At 37.1% G+C, this 21,553-nt stretch overlaps 1 protein-coding gene across 1 annotated transcript in view; it reads right to left on the minus strand.

Moving 5' to 3' along the window:
• NEK10 (NIMA related kinase 10) overlaps positions 1-21,553 on the minus strand; it is a 67,195-nt gene that overhangs the window by 21,913 nt on the left and 23,729 nt on the right. The window contains exons 13-23 of the mRNA XM_053467999.1: positions 21,135-21,274; positions 18,925-18,986; positions 17,835-17,918; positions 17,327-17,391; positions 16,657-16,759; positions 16,147-16,275; positions 15,340-15,477; positions 14,115-14,160; positions 13,478-13,599; positions 12,600-12,702; positions 4,621-4,696 (exon numbers count right to left, since the gene is read on the minus strand). Of these exons, the coding sequence (XP_053323974.1) occupies positions 4,621-4,696; positions 12,600-12,702; positions 13,478-13,599; positions 14,115-14,160; positions 15,340-15,477; positions 16,147-16,275; positions 16,657-16,759; positions 17,327-17,391; positions 17,835-17,918; positions 18,925-18,986; positions 21,135-21,274 (1,068 nt within the window). The remainder of the gene's footprint in view (positions 1-4,620; positions 4,697-12,599; positions 12,703-13,477; positions 13,600-14,114; positions 14,161-15,339; positions 15,478-16,146; positions 16,276-16,656; positions 16,760-17,326; positions 17,392-17,834; positions 17,919-18,924; positions 18,987-21,134; positions 21,275-21,553) is intronic.

The raw sequence follows: 21,553 nt of genomic DNA on the forward strand, positions 1-21,553 counted from the left end.
ATGCATAATTAACATTTTGAGATATATTTAAATGACTATCCACGTATTAATTGTGCATTTATTTGGGCCAGCTCAGCCCATGTTGCAAGAAAATCTCCTCTGGAGCTGGTCCTATACAAAACAGTATGGTATCAGGGTGATAAAATCCCCCGCAAACTACTATTTTTACTAAGTAAACCTCAGTTGTATAAATGGATTACGATTAGATGTTTCCCCCAATAATATACACCCACCAAGACAATTACAAGAAGATGTAACACAAAAACAACTCAAACTACGTAAACTCAAAAAAGTAATGTATGCATATGTTTGCATGCTGTAAAATATATGCAAGATGGAATCCGACGTGCATTGCAAATTTACATGTTTAGACACTGGATTAAGTGAAAATAGACTGCATTGGGTAGACATTTAAGATTATGCAACTAAATGTAAGTGGTAGGGTGTCATGGCAAGTATTTGGATTAAGTTATGGATTAAATAACTTTGGTGGGGAGTTTCATAGATGTCAAAAGTATACTATCTTGGCAGATTGTATATTTGAAAATAAAAGGTATATATAACAGCCTGTTACACTAAATTGTGCAAGATGATTGACTGAATGCCTGAACTACTACTTTTCACCAAATAAAAAAAAACATGTATTGCAACACAACTAAACTGTAAAATATGTGTAATTGAGGTGTTACCCAAAACACAAACACAAAATGTCTGCCCTGGCAGTTAGATACTTACATCAAGTATTGGATCACAACTGAACATACACTATATGGTCAAAGTATTGGGGCACCTGGCCATTACACCAACATGGACTTTGATGACTTTGCATTCTATATATATAATTAATGATTAGTTTGTCCCCCCATTTGCTGCTATAACAGCTTCCACTCTTCTGGGAAGGGTTTCCACAAGATGGGATGGAGTGTTTCTGTGGGATTTTTTTGGAAAGGTCATCCCAAATGTGTTAAATGGGGTTGAGGTCAGCCAGTCAAGTTATTCCAAAGCAAACTCATCCAACCATGTCTTTATGGACCTTGTGTCCACTGGGGCACAGGCATGCTGAAATAGAAAATGTCCTTCCCCAAAGTGTTCTCACAAAGTTGGAAGCATAGCATTGTCCAAAATGTCTTGGTATGCTGAAGCATTACGATCTCACTTCGCTGTTAGTAAGGGACCTAGCCCAACCTCTAAAAAAACAGCCCCATATCATTACCCCTTGTCTACCAAACATTTCAGTTGGCACAATGCAGTCAGGCAGGTAACATTATCCAGGCATCTGCCAAATCCAGATTCACCTATAAGATTGCCAAACAAAGAAGTGTGATTGATCACTCCACAGAACACATTTCTACTGCTCCAGAGTCCAGTAGCGGCGTGCTTTACACCACTTGATCCAACGCTTGCCATTGAACCTGGTGATTGCCACACAGTTTTTGTGCTTATGCTAATTATAGTGGAACTCTTTGGAACTCTTCAGCTAGTGTTGGCAAGTTTTACTCCCCATGCACCTCAGCACTTGGTGACCCTGCTCTGTTATTTTACGTGGTCGTTTGCTTCGTGGCTTACAGAAACTACTGTTCCTAAATGCTTACACCTTCTAATAATACCACTTACAGTTGACCGTAAAATATCTAGAAGAATGAAATTTCACAAACTGACTTTGATATACCATATAATATTGCAATCATATCACAGTACCATGCTTCCATTCACAGCTTTTTTTCCCACAAAAGTCTGTAAATGCAGACCTTGGCTAGGTGCTTGATATTACACACCTGTGGCAATGGGTCTAATTGAAACACCTGAATTCAGTAATTAAGAGGTGCCTACCAATACTTGTCCATATAGTGTAGCTTTTACTCTACCATAAATATACTCACTGGCCACTTTACTAGGTACACCTTGCTAGTACCGGGTTGGATCCCCTTTTGCCTTCAGAACTGCCTTCATTCTCCGTGGCATACTTTTTACAAGGTGCTGGAAACATTCCTCAGACATTTTAGTCCATATAGACATGATGGCATCATGCAGTTGCTGCAGATTTGTCTGCTGCACATCCATCATGCAAATTTCCCGTTCCACCACTTTTAAAATGTGCTCTACTGGATTGAGATGTGGTGACTGTGGATGCCATTGGAGTACAGTGAACTCATCGTCATGTTCAAGAAACCAGTTTGAGCTGATGTGAGCTTTTTGACATGGTGCATTATCCTGCTGAAAGTAGCCATTAGAAGATCGGTAAACTGTGGTCATAAAGGGATGGACACGGTCAGCAACAATACTCAGGTAGGCTGTTGTGTTTCCATGATGCTCAATTGGTACTAAGGGGCCTAAAGTGTGCCAAGAAAATGCCCCCCACACCATTACAGCACCACCGCCAGCCTGAACCGTTGATACAAAGCAGGATGGATCCATGCTTTCATGTTGTTTACTCCAAAGTCTGACCCTGCCATCTGAATGTTGCAGCTGGAATCGAGACTCATCAGACCAGGCAATGTTCTTCCAGTCTTCCATTGTCCAATTGTGGTGAGCCTGTGCAAATTGTACCCTTGGTTTCCTGTTCTTAGCTGACAGTAGTGGCACCCAGTGGTCATCTGCTGCTGTAGCCCATCTGCTTCAAGGTTCGACATGTTGTGCATTCAGAGATGGCATTCTGCATACCTTGGTTATAAAGATTGTTTATATGAGTTACTGTTGCCTTTCTGTCATCTTGAGCCTGTCTGCCCATTCTCCTCTGACCTCAACAAGGCATTTGCATCCATACAACTGCCTCTCACTGGATATTTTCTCTTTTTCAGACCATTCTCTGTAAACCCTAGAGATGGTTATGCATGAAAGTCCCAGTAGATCAGCAGTTTCTGAAAAACTCAGACTAGCCCGTCTGGCACCAGCAACCATGCCACTTTAAAAAAGTCACCCCTTTCTTCCCCATTCTGATGTTCGGTTTGAACTTCAGCAAGTTGTCTTGACCACATCTACATGCCTTGTGATTGGCTGATTAGCTATTTGTGTTAACAAGCAATTGAACAGGTGTACCTAATAAAGTGGCCAGTGAGTGTATATAGGAGATGCTCAAGAGCATTTGAGCCATAATGAATGTCATAAGCATTATGTTCTAGTCAACTGTGACGTAAAATCAACGCATACATATTTTCTAAGGCAAGAGAATCAGCTATTTATAACAAATGCATTTAATTTAGAAGGGAATCCAATCTCACCATTATAAATGATTATTACATTTTAACTGTTTTAAACTTATGACTATATATTTTTGAAAACTATACAACCCAGAGTATTTAGCTTGGGGCATATGAACATGTTTTAATGATTCTGTTTTCACACCAGCTTTTTTTGTACATGAACAAAAAACCTCACAATTTGTATTCTGCAACATCTCCCAAGTTCAACTACATCCCACATTCATAGGTCTGCATGGTTCTGGGACACTGCAAGGTCTAAGTTAGAACACGTACAATTCTGTTTTTTTCAGACTTGGAATTTTTTACTGGGTCCCATATCTCATTTTCATCAATGGCAATTATATATAAGAGAAAAATGGACAACCCATGGTAGGGGAATCTGGGCATGCTATTTTATGCAGCTATTCCCACACCAACATCTTGTCGGTGGTTTATTTAAAAAAAAATTTGTTCTTGACAAAACTTGTGAACATATAAATATGTTTTTGACAAAAATTTAATTTTTTTCTGACTGTATGTTAACATACAAAAAAACCCACAATTTGCATTCGGTAACATCCCCGGAGTTCATCAATACCCCACATGCATACGTTTGTAATGCTTATGGGACATTATTGGGTCTAAACTGGAACATGCACATTTCTGATTTCAAGATTGGAATTTTTATCAGAGACATTTTTTTGGGACTGAAAAGCAGCCCTGGAAACATTTGGAGACCAGCCCTATATGCCACTCTGCCTCCAGAAATGCCTTTTAAGCCCCTATATGCCACTCTACCTCCAGAAATGCCTTATACCACTATATGCCAGGCGCATATCAGGGGCATACCATGGGACATAGTGGCATATAGGGGGTTAAAAGGCATTTCTAAAGGCAGAGTGGCATAAAGGGGGTTAAAAGACATATCATGGGGCACTCTGGCTGACCACGGGTCTGCTGGGTGACCAGCCCACGGACCGACCGGCCCACCGGCAAATTTCCCTGTCAGCCTGGTCCTTAAGGGGTTAATCATCTGAAAATGCAGATTGCATTTATTTTTTATACTACTGTATATTTTAAGGTGGTTGTTTGTGCCTTAAACAGTTAAACTGTTGATCATTACACACCAATAGCAGCCCTACACTGGAATGTTCCTCACGTATATTATTTTAAGTTATTATGTCCTTCTCCATTTGTGTTTATTATTAACTAAATGTTACAGACTTTTTACAGCAGAGCAATGTCACAACACAATCTGTCCCTGTGTGGGAAGACTGTTTAGATCCCTATTAAATATGTGGGCAGTAAAATGTCTCACAGCATGGTACATTTAACATAAGGGTATGCCTATGTAAATAACCAAAGAAGCACAACACTGGGAAACCTCTATGTTGTTCAGCACTTAAAATCATGGCCTTTTAAGCAAGCACATTGATCTTACCAAGAGTAAAGAATGGTTCCCACAATTGACGTAAGTTTACTGTTTTCTTGTTTCTGTTTAGCAAGACCAAAATCAGCTAAAAAAAATAAACAAAAACAAAACACAAAAGTAAATGTTAATATGATGTTAATAATCCAGAAAAATATCCATTTATTACCAAAGGAAGACAAACTAATTTATATACTCAGGTCAGCTGTAGATTGGGTCTCTACTCTATTTGCACTTTTTGGAGCGCCATCTGTGTGTCTCCTACACCTCCAACTGTTGAGATGTCATGTATTTGAATAAGAATTTCCCTCACTAAGAGGACAACACATTTCAGTCCCAGCCACAGTTTTCTGGGGCACTAATGTACGGTCTGATAGAATGCTATAATTAATCTCGCGATTAGTCAGTATAGCTCTATTTTGATAAGCAGAGAACAAAAAATATAAAAAAAAATAAAATATCATGCAACAGAACAAACTTTTTATATCAAACATAAAAAAGAATGTTGAAAAATATTCCCACCACCATTATTAGAAGTCTATGTAAGAGATACTACTTAAGGTTCTTAATAAAATAGAATGAATATATTTATTAGATATACATTAAGGTTGGTGCAAGATATCACAAATGGTTGGATAAACCGACACAAATTCTTATTGGAACAATGTAAAATCTCTTGTTTTCTCTTGCAGATGTAGTATGTACAAAATATTACATTGTAGGTTAAACAGAATAAGCATAGTTTAATATATAACAAAGCATAGTTTAAATAAAGTGGCATATTGGCATCTTATCCCCCTATATGATTTTATTATCCATAATGAATGAAAACTGCAGGGGTGATTTATGTGATTTACGAAGGCAATTTAGAAATTATTTTGCAACATTTTCTGGAACGTGACAGTTATGCCAGAAAGTAAGTCTGTGATCGTAAAGGTCCATTATCAAACTAAACAGTAGCACCTCATACATAACCATTTGCTATAGAGGCTATATAAGACTGGTGGTTCCGTTTATGCATATCAATATGCTCCAAGCATGATTATAAGCATTGTGCCTATCACGAGCTTGCAGTACCTTTATAATTCACTCCCCACAACTCTTAGAAGCAACTCCGCATCATATGCCAGCAAATTCTGAATTGTGATATTAAAATTACAGAGGAGCTTCGATCGGCAGTTAAAGAGATGCACCTTGATTTCTATTGGATTAGACACTTTTACTAGCAGGGCTCCTGCTGTCTCCTGTTCGAACATGATTAATAATCAATCCTGTGTATGATTAAAATTAGTTGAGCCTGACATCCTGGAGCAATATTTACAATTATGGATACATCACATATATACTACATGATGACCTTATAACGGATTCCTATCGCATTTTTACTTCAAGATATCTCTCAATGATTTAACAAGTGACACATTACCAATAGACAACTAGTCTACTGAATTTTACCTAGGAATCTGCCGGCGCTTTATAAATAAATGTAATGTAGGAAACTTTTCTTGTTTCTTTATTTATCACACTTTAAACTCAGATACCTCAGACTGAGGCTTATACAATGTTTGCTGACGCTTTGCTGTATTGCCTGATTACCTTTAAGTCCTCAGAAATAATGACTCCTATGTCGCCCTCTGAACATTAACTACAACATTCTGCCTCCTGCCACTCAACCATTGCCTTATCTATTTAACTATTTTATAAAATGCCTTACTGAAATCCTGAAAGGCTATATCTACTTGCCCCTCCGTTAGTTTTATATTTGTGCTCAACTTCCTCATTCTGAGTATACTCATAACTCCTAAACACTACTTGTTCTCCTTCAATAATTGTACAACATCTGTGGAGTACCAAAGTGGTTTTCTTTTATTCTTACTAACAAGTTTAATGCAATGTTCTACTGCCTTTACCAAAACATCTCTTAAATATTTCAACTGGACCCCAACACACACTTGCTGAAGACAATCCTTGCAAAGAATTTAGGATGTCTCTACTCCTGGCTGACCCAGCTGTTTATTTTTTCCCAGTCTACATCAGGAGATTAAAGTTACCATAAATATAACCTCGCCTTTCATTGTCATCTTAGCTATTTCTCCAACTAGCAGATGACCAAGCTCTTCTGTATGTCCAGAGGATTTATATATCACACTTATGCCAACTACTTTGTTACCCAAACTATCTATATGCTCTCCTCTTTACCTTTTATCCAAATAACCTTTAAGCTATTTCTTGCATAAAACACAACCCTTCCCTTAATGTCTCTGTATAACATGTATCCTGGTATATCATCCAAATCATTGTAGGAATTGTAGTGGTTCTCCGTAACCGCCACTCAATACACATTCTCACTGGTTACCAATGCTATAAGTTTGGGGATCTTTTTCCCTAAACTCAGGACATTTGCGCACATCACTCTAAATATATTGTTTTTCAACCGATGTGTCACAGAGATATATTGCCTAAAATCATACATTCCATGCTGTGGGTGGCAAGTTATGTTACCCTGTAGCATCCCATTACACCCTCTAGTAGTTTCAATGCCTATAAATAAAACCACTGAACGAAGCACTTCTGTTCATTTGTGAGAATGATGCAAGCCGTCTTTTTTATACAGTTCACTCATATTACTCCAAACAGGACTAGTGTGGGAAATACACCCAAATCCCTATTGTTGACACCACTTTATTAGACGTAAATTAAAATCTCTAATTTGCTGTATTTTACCATCCAGTACACAGGTGAAACCTCAGAATGAGTGGATGCAATCAGCTGCAGATCATTACAAAGTTTATGAAAAACACACACCACCCTGGCCTCCTTACAAATTATTTTCCTTTAAATGCACTATTGCATCCAACTCCCCATCTTGTCTTGATTCCAAAACAATTGTTAAGGTAAGTAATTATGTGAAAGCATAGGCACTGTTTTGCTAGGAACAGAAGAAGACAGAGCAAAAGAAGGTGGAAATGAGACCTGTAGATGCAAGACGATTTCTGAGAGTACGTGATGACAGAATGGGAAAACAAAATAGTGGGGGAGCAATGTAAATATAGTGTGGAGATTCTGGTGGTTGGAGAGCTAGAAAATAATTCTTGTTATAATACAGCTATGTCTAACATATATGTAATAAAAGATTTCTACCTATCTGTTTCCCATTGGAACCATGTCATAATCTTCCTTAAAGCTGTAATAGTTCCCCTATGTATGTTCAAGTATGTTCAACTTGATTAAGATTTTCACATGAACTGAATTTACATGCATAGTGCCGGCGTTAACACAATAATCTATTTGGTTAACTAAATGAGTAACGCAGTACGTCACCGCATTGTTTTCAAACGGTAGAGCTCAGTAACTGCATTAATGGCTTTTTAACCCCTTAAGGACAGCGGGTTGTCCTTAAACCCATTAAGCACAATGCATTGTGAGCCCGTACATGTAGAGGCTTTGTCGTGAATGGGTTAACAAAAAACACCCACTTACTTTCAAAGTACGATACACTGTTCAATATAATTGACTGATAACCTGTGTCACTATCCGGAGGTAATGTTTCTGGCATTTTACCCTGATAGCCTTTAGCCAATATTACTGGCATTATACTGAGATTAGCCCTTTAGACTAAAATCTTTGGTTGTAATACATACCATGGATTGTCGCAGGGGTCAGGGAATCTAAATGATACAGAACCTGTGGCAGGCGACACTGTCGTTTACAGTAGCACGGAGATCATGTCAATTTTGCTCCCTCGTTTCGAAAAGAAGGCAATTTCCCGTATGTTTTGCAATGAGCATAAACAAAAGTCAGTGTCAGATTTTAAGTAAGGCTGGAATATATTTTTTTCCAATATATTTATTCATGGACAATTGTATGTCGGTTTTTCTAGAGCTACAGCTGAAAAGGTAGTCAAGGTGAAAATTCTTTATACTCTTGCTCAGGGTTGCTTGGTGCTCTCAAGTACAAAAAAAAAAGGTTCTTTGATATGTAAGAATTATAATGCCATCCACTGTGCCCATGGCACTTTTTTTACTTTAGTATATGTATAAAATAAGGGTTTTGTTACATGGAGTAAAATTAGCAGCAACATTTACAGACACGTTAAAATATTTATAGGAACCATTCAGCAAATTCAGTAAAATAAATTAAGAACTAATCATACCAGTCATCAGTCAGGGAATTGTACCATAATATAAAGCCTGAATTCTTTTGCCAGATGTAATTGACATATCATGGCAGATATTTTTAACATCCTCTATGGCTTAACTGGAGACAAAACCGAAGACACATTTATCACATTCAAGACCCAATGGATTTTTTGTTCAAATTACATTCCGTCTTACCAAAAACACAAAGAAAAAAAAAAACTTTGAAGTTTAAGAAGAAAATGTCAAGGCCAAGGAAGAAAACAGTGAAGTGTATTGGAATAAGGAATAAAGATAAATGAATAGATACAATGGTTACCAAGAACACAATGAGAAAAGCCAGCTGCACTGCCAGAGAAAGAACATTATCAAAAGATTAGTATTACTGGGTGGCACAATGGATATAAAAAGAATATTAAACCTGAAACTATCTATATACAGTATATGGAGTGAGTAATAAAGTACCTGTAAAATAATTTGGCCCAAACTTAAAAATCTGAAGCAATCACCATGGAAACCATCGGAAAATCCCTGGTGATTAAACCAAATGTAATACAAATGTTTATAAATTTATGAATGTCTTCCATTATTGTAAATCATTTTGAGGTTTTGATATACGCATTTTTGATCAACCTGTTCTGCCATGGGCTAAACCCTCTTGTGTAGAGATGGAAAATGATTATTTGTGTCACAGGACACGTCTGAAACAGGACACATCCCACTAGGTTGATTTGGAACCCAATGGCAAGGAGCGAGCAAACAAATGCAAAAAATCTAATAAGAGAAGAGAAGAGGCTGTGGTCAGACAATCCGGGTCGGGGTAGGCAGCACAATATCAGGGGTCCAGAGAGTAAGCCAAAAGACAATAAACCAGGAATCAACACAGGGGATCCTGCAGGATCACTGGAACCAGAAGAACTGCTGGACTACTGAAAGAATAGTCTGGCACCGAGCTGCCAGCATTATGGGGATTCATAGCCCCAGCTGCTTGGGACTACCCCTTTTGTTGGGGAAATGAAGGTGGGGTTTCCCCAATTCATTACTGGCAGTTATGGTTAATGGGGTGTTTAGGGTTAATTTAGGGGCAGTTATAGTTAATGGGGTCTTTAGGGTTAATTTAGGGGCAGTTATGGTTAATGGGGTCTTTAGGGTTAATTTAATGCTGAGGACTGGGGGTTAATTTAATTAATTTAATAAAGTTAACTTAAGGTGTGGTTAGAGGTAAAGGTGGGCAAACTAAGAGGAATCTAAATCCTGGGGCAATGAAGATTAATCCTGTATTTATTTATAAAATTATTGTGTGAGTGAGATTCTCTGAATCATTCTCTGAATGATTCTCTGAAAGATTCGAATCTCTGGACGACTGCCTTCAGTGACATCACCAGAGTAGGCAGCCAGGAGGATTCATAGACTCTAATGAAAGGGGCGGGGCCAATAGTCAGTGTGACTGCAGGGGTGGACTGGGAAACAGTAAATCCTGTGAGTCACACTGAATGACCCAAAGATTCGGACCATGAATCAGATAATTTCAATGAACAACTTGAAATGATCCGATTAACTTTACTGATCCGAACTTCCAATCACTACTACCTAATACACATGGAAAAATTGCCGGTGGTGGAAGGGTATGAGAGGAGGGAGGCAAAGAACATTGGATAGTGCTGATGTATGTTCCATTACAGTTACTTGGAAAATGCATAAATAAAGAATAAAAAAAAAGTTGTATGCATGAGGATGACATATTTACCATGAGACCTGTGATTTTGGTAAAGCTGCAGAGGGGTTCTTAGTTCAGTATATTTTAGAAACAGTTAAGTTGTTGTTAATAGCCAGTAAGAGGTCCTGGGGTCATTTGTACGGTGGTAATTTTTTGTAATTTGTGACGGTACTTCTGGTTATTACATTATCAGGGATTGTTCTGAACTCAGTGTACAAACCTTATATATCTGTATTGCTCTTATCCGTTAACAATATAAATAATAATAATAAAAAATATATACTCACTATTACAAAACAGTTTATGTTGTATTACAGGAAATTTAACACTGCTCTTCACAAGTTGAAATGTTAAATACATAATTCTTAATGTTAAAATCTAATTTTTCAATTGAAAGAAAATCTAAAACAGCTGTGGTACTTAAAGCTTTCACCTCTTCTGTAATTGCACCTTCCTTTAAATAATAATAAGAGCTTTTTTCCTGCATTTTGTAGCCTGCTAAACTAGCTAATGGATAAAGCAACCATGTATGTTCATCTATGCTAGACCCTTTATGTGCCAGAGAGGTTAAACGATGGGAGAACAGTCTGCTTCAGTGACAGAATTTCTGTCTCATCTTTTTCAACTTAATGAGACGTTAGAAACATAGTACAACCACTACAAGTTATGATCCCCTTGTGGAATTTACCCTAGAAAGGAAGGATTTTCCCCCCTTCTACCCAAAATTGGAATCAACCTACAAGGGCTTTTTGTTTGCTTTCATCTGGATCAATGCAGAAAGTGTTCTTTTGAAAAGGCTTAGATCTTTTTTTTTATTTTAGTATATAATCATGAAATATACATACATACATACATACATACACACACATATTTAACTAAAATGTGCTGTATCCATGTTTACCATGTTACAGTAAAACAAGGCAAAAGCAGCCATCTAATAAAATAATATCTGTAATATCATATATATACTGTAAAATACGGTAATTATATTCAGAATCTGATGCTTAAATGTCCAAGGACACTCTCTTTAAAAATAATTTATTCATAAAAATTCCATACTGCAAGCGTCACAGAGGTAGCACAGGTGTTACGGTATAAGAAGAGCAACAGTGCCATGCAGTGGTAAGGTAACAGAATGACGTCCAATCTATACTCACCAGCTTCATTTTATATTTTTGTAACCAGTTTCAACTATATGTCGTTGCAGATACCTTGTGCTTTATTCATAACACAGGAGCTATATTCAAAAGCTGGAGCCCTACCCAGATTACTACTGAGACTTCCCACTAGTAGACTGCAGACCTAATTTTATCTCTTATTCCAATAATCTGTCAACGAAACATCTATCCCTAATCTGAGTTACAAGGCACAGATAATACATTGTGTCCATTGAAACAGCACATTCCAACCATAGGCGATAACAATATTGGTTATATAGCAGCAGCAAGAAAAATGTCATGGGTATATGGTTTGCCTTACTCTGTTAGTTTCCATTACACATCTTCTATTTCCCCAAAAGAAAAGATGGATTCATTCTTAAGGACATTCCCTTTTTATACTTTTAATGTAAAAGTGAAAGTGTGCCACCCAAGTAGTTTAGTACAGTGAGGCAGTTTAAATATAAATGGGATAGACATGGTTATCCTAAATAGGAGACAAGTCAGGCAGCCTCTAAGGGCCAAATAGTCTTTATCTGCTGTCAAGTTCTTTGTTTCTACTTGTTAATTATGGTTTTATTCACTTTCTTCTACTGTAGATGTGTCACAGTGAAGTTTGCATCAAGGGGCTAACACATAGTATGATTAGGTAAATAGGAGTACAAACCCCTAACCTTCTGGGAAGGGGGTAGAAAGTACTGTCATCTCATCAGATAATCAAAGTCCCACCTTACCCGCATAATGACGCTCAGCTGTTCCTGCAGTTTATCATGGGAAAGCTATGCAACAGTAGGGCAAACGGTCTTCTCTATGGGTTCAGTTTTTGGAGAACTATAAGAGGTTGAACGGGAGTTCCATAACAACAGCACACTTGCAATGACACCATGCGCATAATTACTAAATTAGAATTTGAAAAAAGGAAGACTGTACAGTATCGTTGAGTAAGTTGAAATAATGTTCCAGTGTAAAACACATACTTACTGACTGTTACTTTATCTCTCTCGCCCAGCATTATATTGTTAGGTGATAAGTCTCTGTGGACAATCCTTTTTTCCTTGTGCAAATACCTCAGAGCCAAACATAGCTGAAATAAGACAGAGACATTTTATTAAAGAGAAGTCATTTTATTTGAAACAGATAAAACAACTAAGTAAATCTTTAGTAAATCTTTTGTGATGATATTAAACTGTGTTGGATCTAGCCGTTGCCATGCAAAGTCTGAGGAGTTGGTATGTAGCCTACATTCTGCAGCGATGAAGTCAATGCAGAATGGTATTTACCAATCGAAAGAGATGGAAAGTTTTATTTTACATTTAGCGTTTGTCTTGACACACCAAGTGAAGCAGTTCTGATTATGTACTCTACTTACTGGTCTCCTAACCTAAATAACATTACCAATATCACAACCATGATGATAAAAAAGGCTGACTGGGTTTCAGCTTTGATAGATACGGAGTCACAAGGGGAGCAATAGTCACCGAAGCTAACGAGGTAGGCCAGGGACATGCAAGCAGCTCTCCAGCCATTCTGAGCCAGATCTCCAGCCTTACTAAAGGATTCCTATCATTGTTCTTTTGTGTTTTACCCTGGTGCCTGAACCCGTGATACTATAAAACATCACACATAGCAGGTTATGTATATAAAAGTAGTATAAGTGTGGTACATAGATTCTTTGTAAATGTGAATAAAGTGATCAGGGCTTCACAAGTTTGTAGTAAGAGACCCATAGATCAAAGAAAAAAAAACCGAAAAGTTTTGTTTGGTTGTTTCTGTTGTGATTCAAAGCATGAAAGTAGAGATCTATATATAAAAAACATTTTCTACGGGTTTACCAATAGTATCTCTTACTCATTGTTTACCTGTATGAATATGTTCCAGATCCGTTCTTCAGTAAAGTGTTGTTTCTTCTCCTTTAGGGACTTAAAGTGTTCACCAAGAGATGCTCCTTCAATGAGTTCCATGACAACATAGAGTTTATCATCTGAGGAAACCAAAATAGCACATACGGTATTTTATTTACTTGCCAGAATAGAAACTTTTCCCCTAAAATTAGAAATCCAATTGGATCTTAGCAGCTAATTATGAACTGTAAGCCCTTAGATATAATTGCACAAAAAACAAAAAAGTATTTAGACATAGGATGGATCACATTTTATGGCGTGAGTGTACACGTTAAACACATGTTAAACAGACTGACTGTGTGACACACTTTTATAAATTATCCCATCATATGTCTAAAAATACCCCGTACTGGTTATGAAGTGTGTGTTTTTTGTAAGGGTTATCAAAACAGCAGGCATGGTTTCCAAGAACTAATTAAACTTCATTATGAGTGAAAAAAAACAATACTTTTCCCAGTATTAAAAGTAGATAACAAAATTTAAGAACAGAAAATCATTTTCATAAGCAAAATCAGAAAGTATTGCAAAACATGCACTTTTTTGTGATACACTTAAATTTGAGCTAAGACGACAATTTTTTTAAGAGCATACGTACTTTCTAAAAACGTTCTATAATATCGCACAATATTTGGGTGGCAAAGCTGAAAGAGAAAATGTCAAATACAATTTAAAAAATGGATTTGTAATACAATTTCCACAACACAAATGTTTCTGAAATGCTGCAAATTATCTTTGTCCTTGTGACTAAGTCTGAGCAGATAAAATAATTACATATAGGACTTGCGTTGGTTCAGTGAGCAGTCTAAAATCCAGAGTTTTCAGAAAAAAAAGTAGGTGGCATGTTAATTGTGTGCTCACCAGCAAGCAATTCAACTACCAGGGCTACAACATCAGAGAAACCACATACACATTTAGAGAGTGTATCTCATAAGCACAGCACAGTAAATAAATATTTATTTGCACTTTAATCCATATGATAGCTGTGTGGTCCCTTTAAGATTTTATGTGATCCATTTTTGAAATGCATGGTGGAATCTCCACAAATACATTTGCCCCCCCCCAGCTAATTGCCCTGCCGGAGATGCATTCGGCCGAATTCACTAATCACCCCCGTCAGATCCAGCCCTGGCTCTGCTAAACATTGCATGCAGGGGTCTGTTTAGACCTCAGTGCTCATGGGTAAAGTTCTCCCATTGATTTCAATGAGAGCACTTTCCTGCCACCGATTGGCTGCTTAAGACATTTCTGAGTCAGGAGCACTTAACGGTTCCTTTATTTGCTAAATACCCACTTCACAAGGAAAAGAACATAGAATTCTGTTAAAACTGATACACTTGTAACAATCTAATTTGCTATGTTGTTATGTTTTTTTTTTAACAAATCCCAGAAATGCATCAAAACTATTAATTAAAAGGACACACAAGTCATCACATGATAGCAATGTGGCCCCTTTCAATTTTCTTTATATTGCAATTGCATGGGGGATTCTGCAGAATCATCCCATGAACATTTGCCCCAACCCCACCAGCTATCTGCAGTGCCAGAAATCTCCATGCATGTGATACATTTACTTCCAGTCAGCCCCATTGGTGGCTCCGTGAACACTTTCGGTGGTGGTCCATTGAGACCCCTGTGCACATTCACAGTGAGCAATAGGAATCCTTTGAAATGTCGGACCACAGAGGAGGAGAGCAGCACTGGCAGCAAGACTGACGCCAGTCAGCATCTAAAGGGCGTGCATTGACTGTTACTTCCAACCTCTTGACATTATGAGTTCATCCAAATCATTATTGGCTTGGTAAATACAAGGACATACTTACTTGTTCCCTTATTATTGCCAGCTCAGACACTATACTTTCTGCATTAATCTCACGATCTTTTTTGTCTTTTCCAAAAGCTGGATTGTGTAAATTAATCTCTTTCATTGCAAAGAGATTTTGTCCGCTGCGTTTTCTGACCTATACAGGAGATTTTTAAAAAGCAAGAGAAAGTTAAGGAAAAAATAAAAAATAATGATTTTGCTTAATAAGCAGAACAAAATCACACTTTTCTTAGAATATTAGTAATAACCTTTTTAAACTTAAGAGCATGACAATGTACCATGTTACCGCAGACTTGTAGGGCGGATGCATCTCCCTGCACTTGATATACTTTGACTTCAGTGGCTCGGTTGAACGCTGTGTGCAAGGGTCTGTTTAGACCCCAGTGCACAAGTGTAAATTCTTGATGGGAAACATACTCCCTTTGGTTTCAATGAATGTACTGTACAGTTTAAGCAGCAAGAAATTTCAGATCATGGAGGAAAAATGTTTGCAGAAATGTTTATTTTTTACTTTATAACTGGGTTGTATTTGGGGTTTAGCCACACAACAGACACAACATAAACATCAAGGTATGCTTTCATCCTAAGGAAAGAAAGAGCGAGTAGAAGAAAAGGAAGGTGGACCAAGAATGTAAGTAGGGCTCAAAGTCTTGGAAGTGAATGTAAAATAATACGATTTAAATGTGTGCTTGCTTTGCGTGGGAACTGTGTTTAGTGACGTTTCATATCTCTCAGATAAACATAACACATGACACAAAACACAAATAAATAAATATATATATATATATATACAAGGGAAGCTCACCTTGTATACACTTCCAAAAGCGCCACTCCCAAGGTGATCTAAAATAGCATAGTTTCCAATAAATTTTGTAGGGGATTTATTCTGATTGATACCTTCAATACTATCAGCAACTTGTTTCAGTTCATCTTCCTTAACAAAAGAAGACAAAAAAAAATCAAACTAACTTGATGAGAGATAATGTTTGGTACGTTGATTCGTTGAAGTCCCCATGCTGGAGTGTCTCTAACAAATTTTTGGGGGACAATTCTCAATCAGCATATCACACATACCGTATACATAAAGAAATTCCACATGAAATACATTCCCAAACATACTTCTCAAACATACTTCTCAAACATTCCTTCCCAAACATACTGTATGGCCTTCATGGGGCCTCCTCAAAGATGCACAATTGATATCATATCACAATGAGCAATGGGTCCATATCGAAACGATTCTTTTTGTCAAGAAAATATCCCTATAGTTTTAAAAAATAAACCAAAAATCATTTTGTCGTATTAAGGCACCTACTGGCAGTGAATTCAGTTTGGATACTAGCTCTTCATAGGCCTTGATATCTCGAATGTAGTGTCCAATATCGATAAAAATCTCAAATAAATCTGGTGGAAATAACCTAAAAAAAAACAATTAAAGAGCAGTTAAGAAAATAATTTTGTTGCATCAGAAATTAGAGTTTATACGTTTTTGGCTACCCCAGCTTGAACACAGGCACTAAGAATGCATTAAATTGGTAACTTGTTTTTAGGCATGGATACTAAATGTTTCTGGCCAAGTTGTGCTCTCAGGGCCTAAAACTCATCACCAATGACACCTATACATTTACAGATCTATTGGACATCGGGTAAATTGTATTTTAAAGCTTGTCCAGTACATAATAGTATCTAGCCTTTCCATTATGCATAGTGGTGCATTAACTATTAAGAAGACATGCTACTCTTATTCAGTTGGCAATGGTCTAAGATACGCTATAGAAACACCTGGAGGACCAACAGCCGCATAAAAGAAGGACAAAACTCTCTAAGATTAGATGATGAACTGCTTTAGGTATAAGCAAAACAAGGCAATATGGGGTATACCCATGCACACATACATACACATACAGAAAAAAAGCCTAATATCACTGCCATAAACTTTTTTTTTTCTTTTAATGAGAACACATGAACACAAGGTTTAGCTTTACCTTTTAAAAAGATCTCGGTTTCTTTCCATGCTAAAAAGAAATCGCAAAGCTCTGAAAGCGTAACACTGGGGATCAAAACAAAAACAGACATGTTAAACATTTATGCCATAACAACATGTAGCACCCAGTTGGATCATCCACAGTCAGTGGGAGCCAACATTTCTTTCCCTTCCTCTATGATCTTTTGCCATCTGGCATCTATTACTGGGAATGTGTTACCATCTGGAGTCATTCGTTGACCCTCCCCTTGCAAGTGATTTTCTTGTACAGTGTATTCTTATAACGACTACAAATTGAAATCTAATTATATAAATGCTAGTATTTTTATATTGTGGTGTAAAGTACAATTGGTGTGTATCAGGTTCTTATATTTTGCTACAAGCCAACAAATCCCTAGCCCATGAAGCTTGCAACCACATTACAGTACCAAATGCATATTTCTTTCCAGTTTTGCAATTCAATGACATACTACAATTCAAATGGCAAAAGAAATCAAGAAGATTCTCACCTGCAAAGATGTAGCTTTGCTTTTAACGCAGACGTTTTGTTTGTTTGGTAAAACCAACATTCCGATGATGTAAACACCATTTTCCTGCAAGGATGCAATGAAAAGATTTTTACAGTCAAATAAGTATCATAAATACAAAAAAAGGTAATGCCCGGCAGAACGATACTGAATTTTTTATTATCATTATTATTAATACACATACACAGAGTACAGTGAGTTGAAAGCATATAAATATGTACTTCATATGCTGCTCTCAACCCTGTGTCATTCCTAGTATGTTGTTATTATAGTCTATTAATCTGTTTTGTTATGTGTTACATGAAAAGGTAATACTGTGTAAAACACGGCAATATGATCGGCATATCACACAGCAAAGTAATTATATAGATGGGGTTGAGGTTTGAATAGTCATGTTGAATATTGCCAATAATCACCAAAATCATTTGCACTTTTCTCAATTGAAGTTCAGAAGGTATGAAAGACTATATTTAAAAAGGTTCAAATATATATATATATATATATATATATATATATACCGTATTTATCGGCGCATACCACTCACCGGGGTATAACACGCACCCCTGTCCGGACTGGAAGTGAGGGAGACGCGGCTGCAAATCATGCAGCTGTAGGATTTATTGGCGTATAACACGCAGGTAGGGTTTCCTCTTCTTATTTTAGTTATAAAAGTGCGTGTTATACGCCGATAAATACGGTATATATATCGTATATAAAAATTGGGCATTTGGGCATTTTAACGGTATTCTCATCTGATTTGATGCCATGATTTCAAAAACAGCAAGAGGCCAAATAGAATTCCAAGTCATTTTCAAATATTACATAAAAGTTGTTGTGTTTTCTCTGATGCACTCATTTCCAGTATTACCTTTACCTTTCTATATGACTTTCAGTCACAATTTTATATAAAAATAAAAAATTACTGGTCCTATAATTAAACTTGTTTCCTGTGCATAGTTCCCATTCCCAATTTTCTTTATATACCAAACAGAAGTATTATTAAAAATAAATAAATACAGAGGACATTCAGTGGTGAGCGTAATTGAGCAATGGATGTATGTTTTTTACACACCTGTACTACTTGTTGAGCATTCGTGTCGTTAAGCACAAGTTCAGTAAGTGCCGCACAACATGCTGGGAAAAAAAAAAAACAATACACACAGTCTTATTTCGGTGTGATATAATTGTTTTTGTACTTTTTGTATTGTAATTGTATATTTAGGTACACATGGTAATAAGTTGAGGTGTTGAGAGAAAGATACCAATGTACCTATGCGTGATCAGTGAATAGAAAAAATGACTTTAGCTAACTGTCATATTAAATGTGTATGTTGTGGTCAATCAACTTTAGAACAAACGTACTATTAATATGATCAAAGTACAACTTATAGTGGACTTTTTGTGTCATAATTTGATGATCTGGGTAGTTGTTCCAGAGACTACAACATCATATATATTAGAGGTAACGTCCCATGCAAAATAAAAGATATGTTTTGTTCTGTGACGTAGAGTGACATTTATTTCTAAATACTGAAGGTGATAAGCATCTAAATTTCAGCACTAAAGAGACCAGCCCATAAAAATAATGTTGTTACATACTGTACATAGCATGCCATTGGTGTCAGATCCTAAAATAGAGCATTGTTAACCAAAATAGAAGAAATGCACCAGAGAAGACCTTGTGTTTATTTTCTGCATAAACATCAGCGATTGAGATCAAAGTGTCACACAAGTCATAGAAGGTTCAGGTTGTTCATCAAATGTGTTTATTCATTAAAGGGAAAATTGAAGGGGTCTAACCACCCTGGAAGTTGACATTAAAGTTTTTGGGAGAGATGCGGTTCCAAAAGTTCCTTATATATCAAGAAGTCTACTCACACATTGACTTATACATCATTCAGAGCCAACTCACTGCAGAAAGTTGTTAGTAAAGGCCCTTCATAATGAATAGTAAAGTGATAGAGTTGAAACCACCACTCTCCTACAAACTTTCCTGACAATTTTCCCTGTAGTGAATCGACCCATTGTATATCGTGTTTGTAACCAGCTTACAGCTACTTGGCTTGTTTAAATCCAGCCAGTGATCATTCAAAATACCACTCAGTGATTCACTGCTTGATGAATTTAACTCAATACTGAAAGATGTTTTTTTTTCACGTGTTTTTTGTGTGCACGTGTCTGTCCATTCCATTCTAGAATGGTAAAGTAGATATTGTTTAATGTTAGTGTCAGAAGGGAGAGAGAGGATGAACGGCTGCTGCTATAACATAGTTCACTTCGTCAGCAGGGGCTGATTAATGTCAGATGGGGCCCTGGGGCAACACTCTTACAAGGGGCCCCCTTCATACATATACATACAGTACTGTACAAAAGCTTTAGGCAGGTGTGCAAAAATGCTGTAAAGTAGGACAGCTTTCAAAGATAGATATGTAGGCATGTGCAAATTATGCTAACAATGATCACCCTCTTGCCTCTACATCCACTTTATAGCAGAGGCCCAGCCAGTGCTGAGATGATGGCACTGCTGGACATCTTCTGATTGCGAAGGGAAGTAAGTATGATGTGCCTTTCATCTGCTGCAATAAGTGTCCTTGGCTGACCACTGTGTCCTTGCTGATGCTGTAAGACACCTTGCGCTGTACTGTAGCATGAAACAGCAAGTGGGGGCCCCTTGACACCAGGTTTGTCGGGTGTATGTGTTGGTTCTATTTACCAATTGTTGATCATTAACTGAAGCCACCGTTCTCATATCCATGCATAGTGTCCATATGAAAATTACTAGGCAGATTACCCAAAGCCTTTTGTTCAAGTCTTTTGTTGTTTCACCAGTGCCCGTGCTGATGGCATTAATAAGTTGCCTCTGTGTTAAAGGGGAAGTATTACAATACATATCCATGTTTGAAAAATGTTTATAGAATACCATTAAAGGCAATTTCACATTTTCTGAAAAGAATGGGCTTTTTAGTAGTAGCATGTGATAGCGATAATGTGAACAATATGATCCGCGTGAATCACACCACACTCATTTGTGATCTTTATGATGACACCTTCCATCCTCTCTGCTGCACTTGACAAACGATGGCTTCCCTTTAAATACAAGCTTCTCCATTACCTCCAAACTCTCCCCACAACTTCACCATTACTTTAAAGCCTGTTTCAACCACACATAGTTCAACCACGAAAGGGTATTAAAAGAACTACAAAGGAGTAATAAACTAGGATGACCAATTAGAAAAAAGGTGACAGTAGCCAATACTGTTAATCACTAGGGAGTTGTGTTACCTGCTTGAAGTAAAAGAGTATTCTCTTGTATTTCTTTTGGACTGAGATCTTCAGATAAATAAACATGCCGGATCCTCCCTGCTGCGTTTGCACTGGATAGGCTTCCGATCGATGAACGGTCAGACACAAGGTACTGCTCGCTTTAGAAAGATGAAAACGTAACATTATTCCACCCAGATTAATGGCTATATCTGCTTGGCTCTTTGGTTTCAAAGACATACAATTAAGAATTTGCAGAATAACAAATGTAAGAAAAAAATGATCTTAATATGTATAGCTTGGAAAAAGAGAGGGTATATGATAAGAACATTTAAATACATAAAGAGATTCAACAAAGTGCAGTGGAAAGTGTATTTTAGAGAGAGCAGATACACGTTACGTGCTTAAAAAAAGTTATCCACACAAAAAAACAGGCAAAG

Source organism: Spea bombifrons, chromosome 5, assembly GCF_027358695.1.
Source record: "Spea bombifrons isolate aSpeBom1 chromosome 5, aSpeBom1.2.pri, whole genome shotgun sequence".
Taxonomy (NCBI): Eukaryota; Metazoa; Chordata; class Amphibia; order Anura; family Pelobatidae; genus Spea; species Spea bombifrons.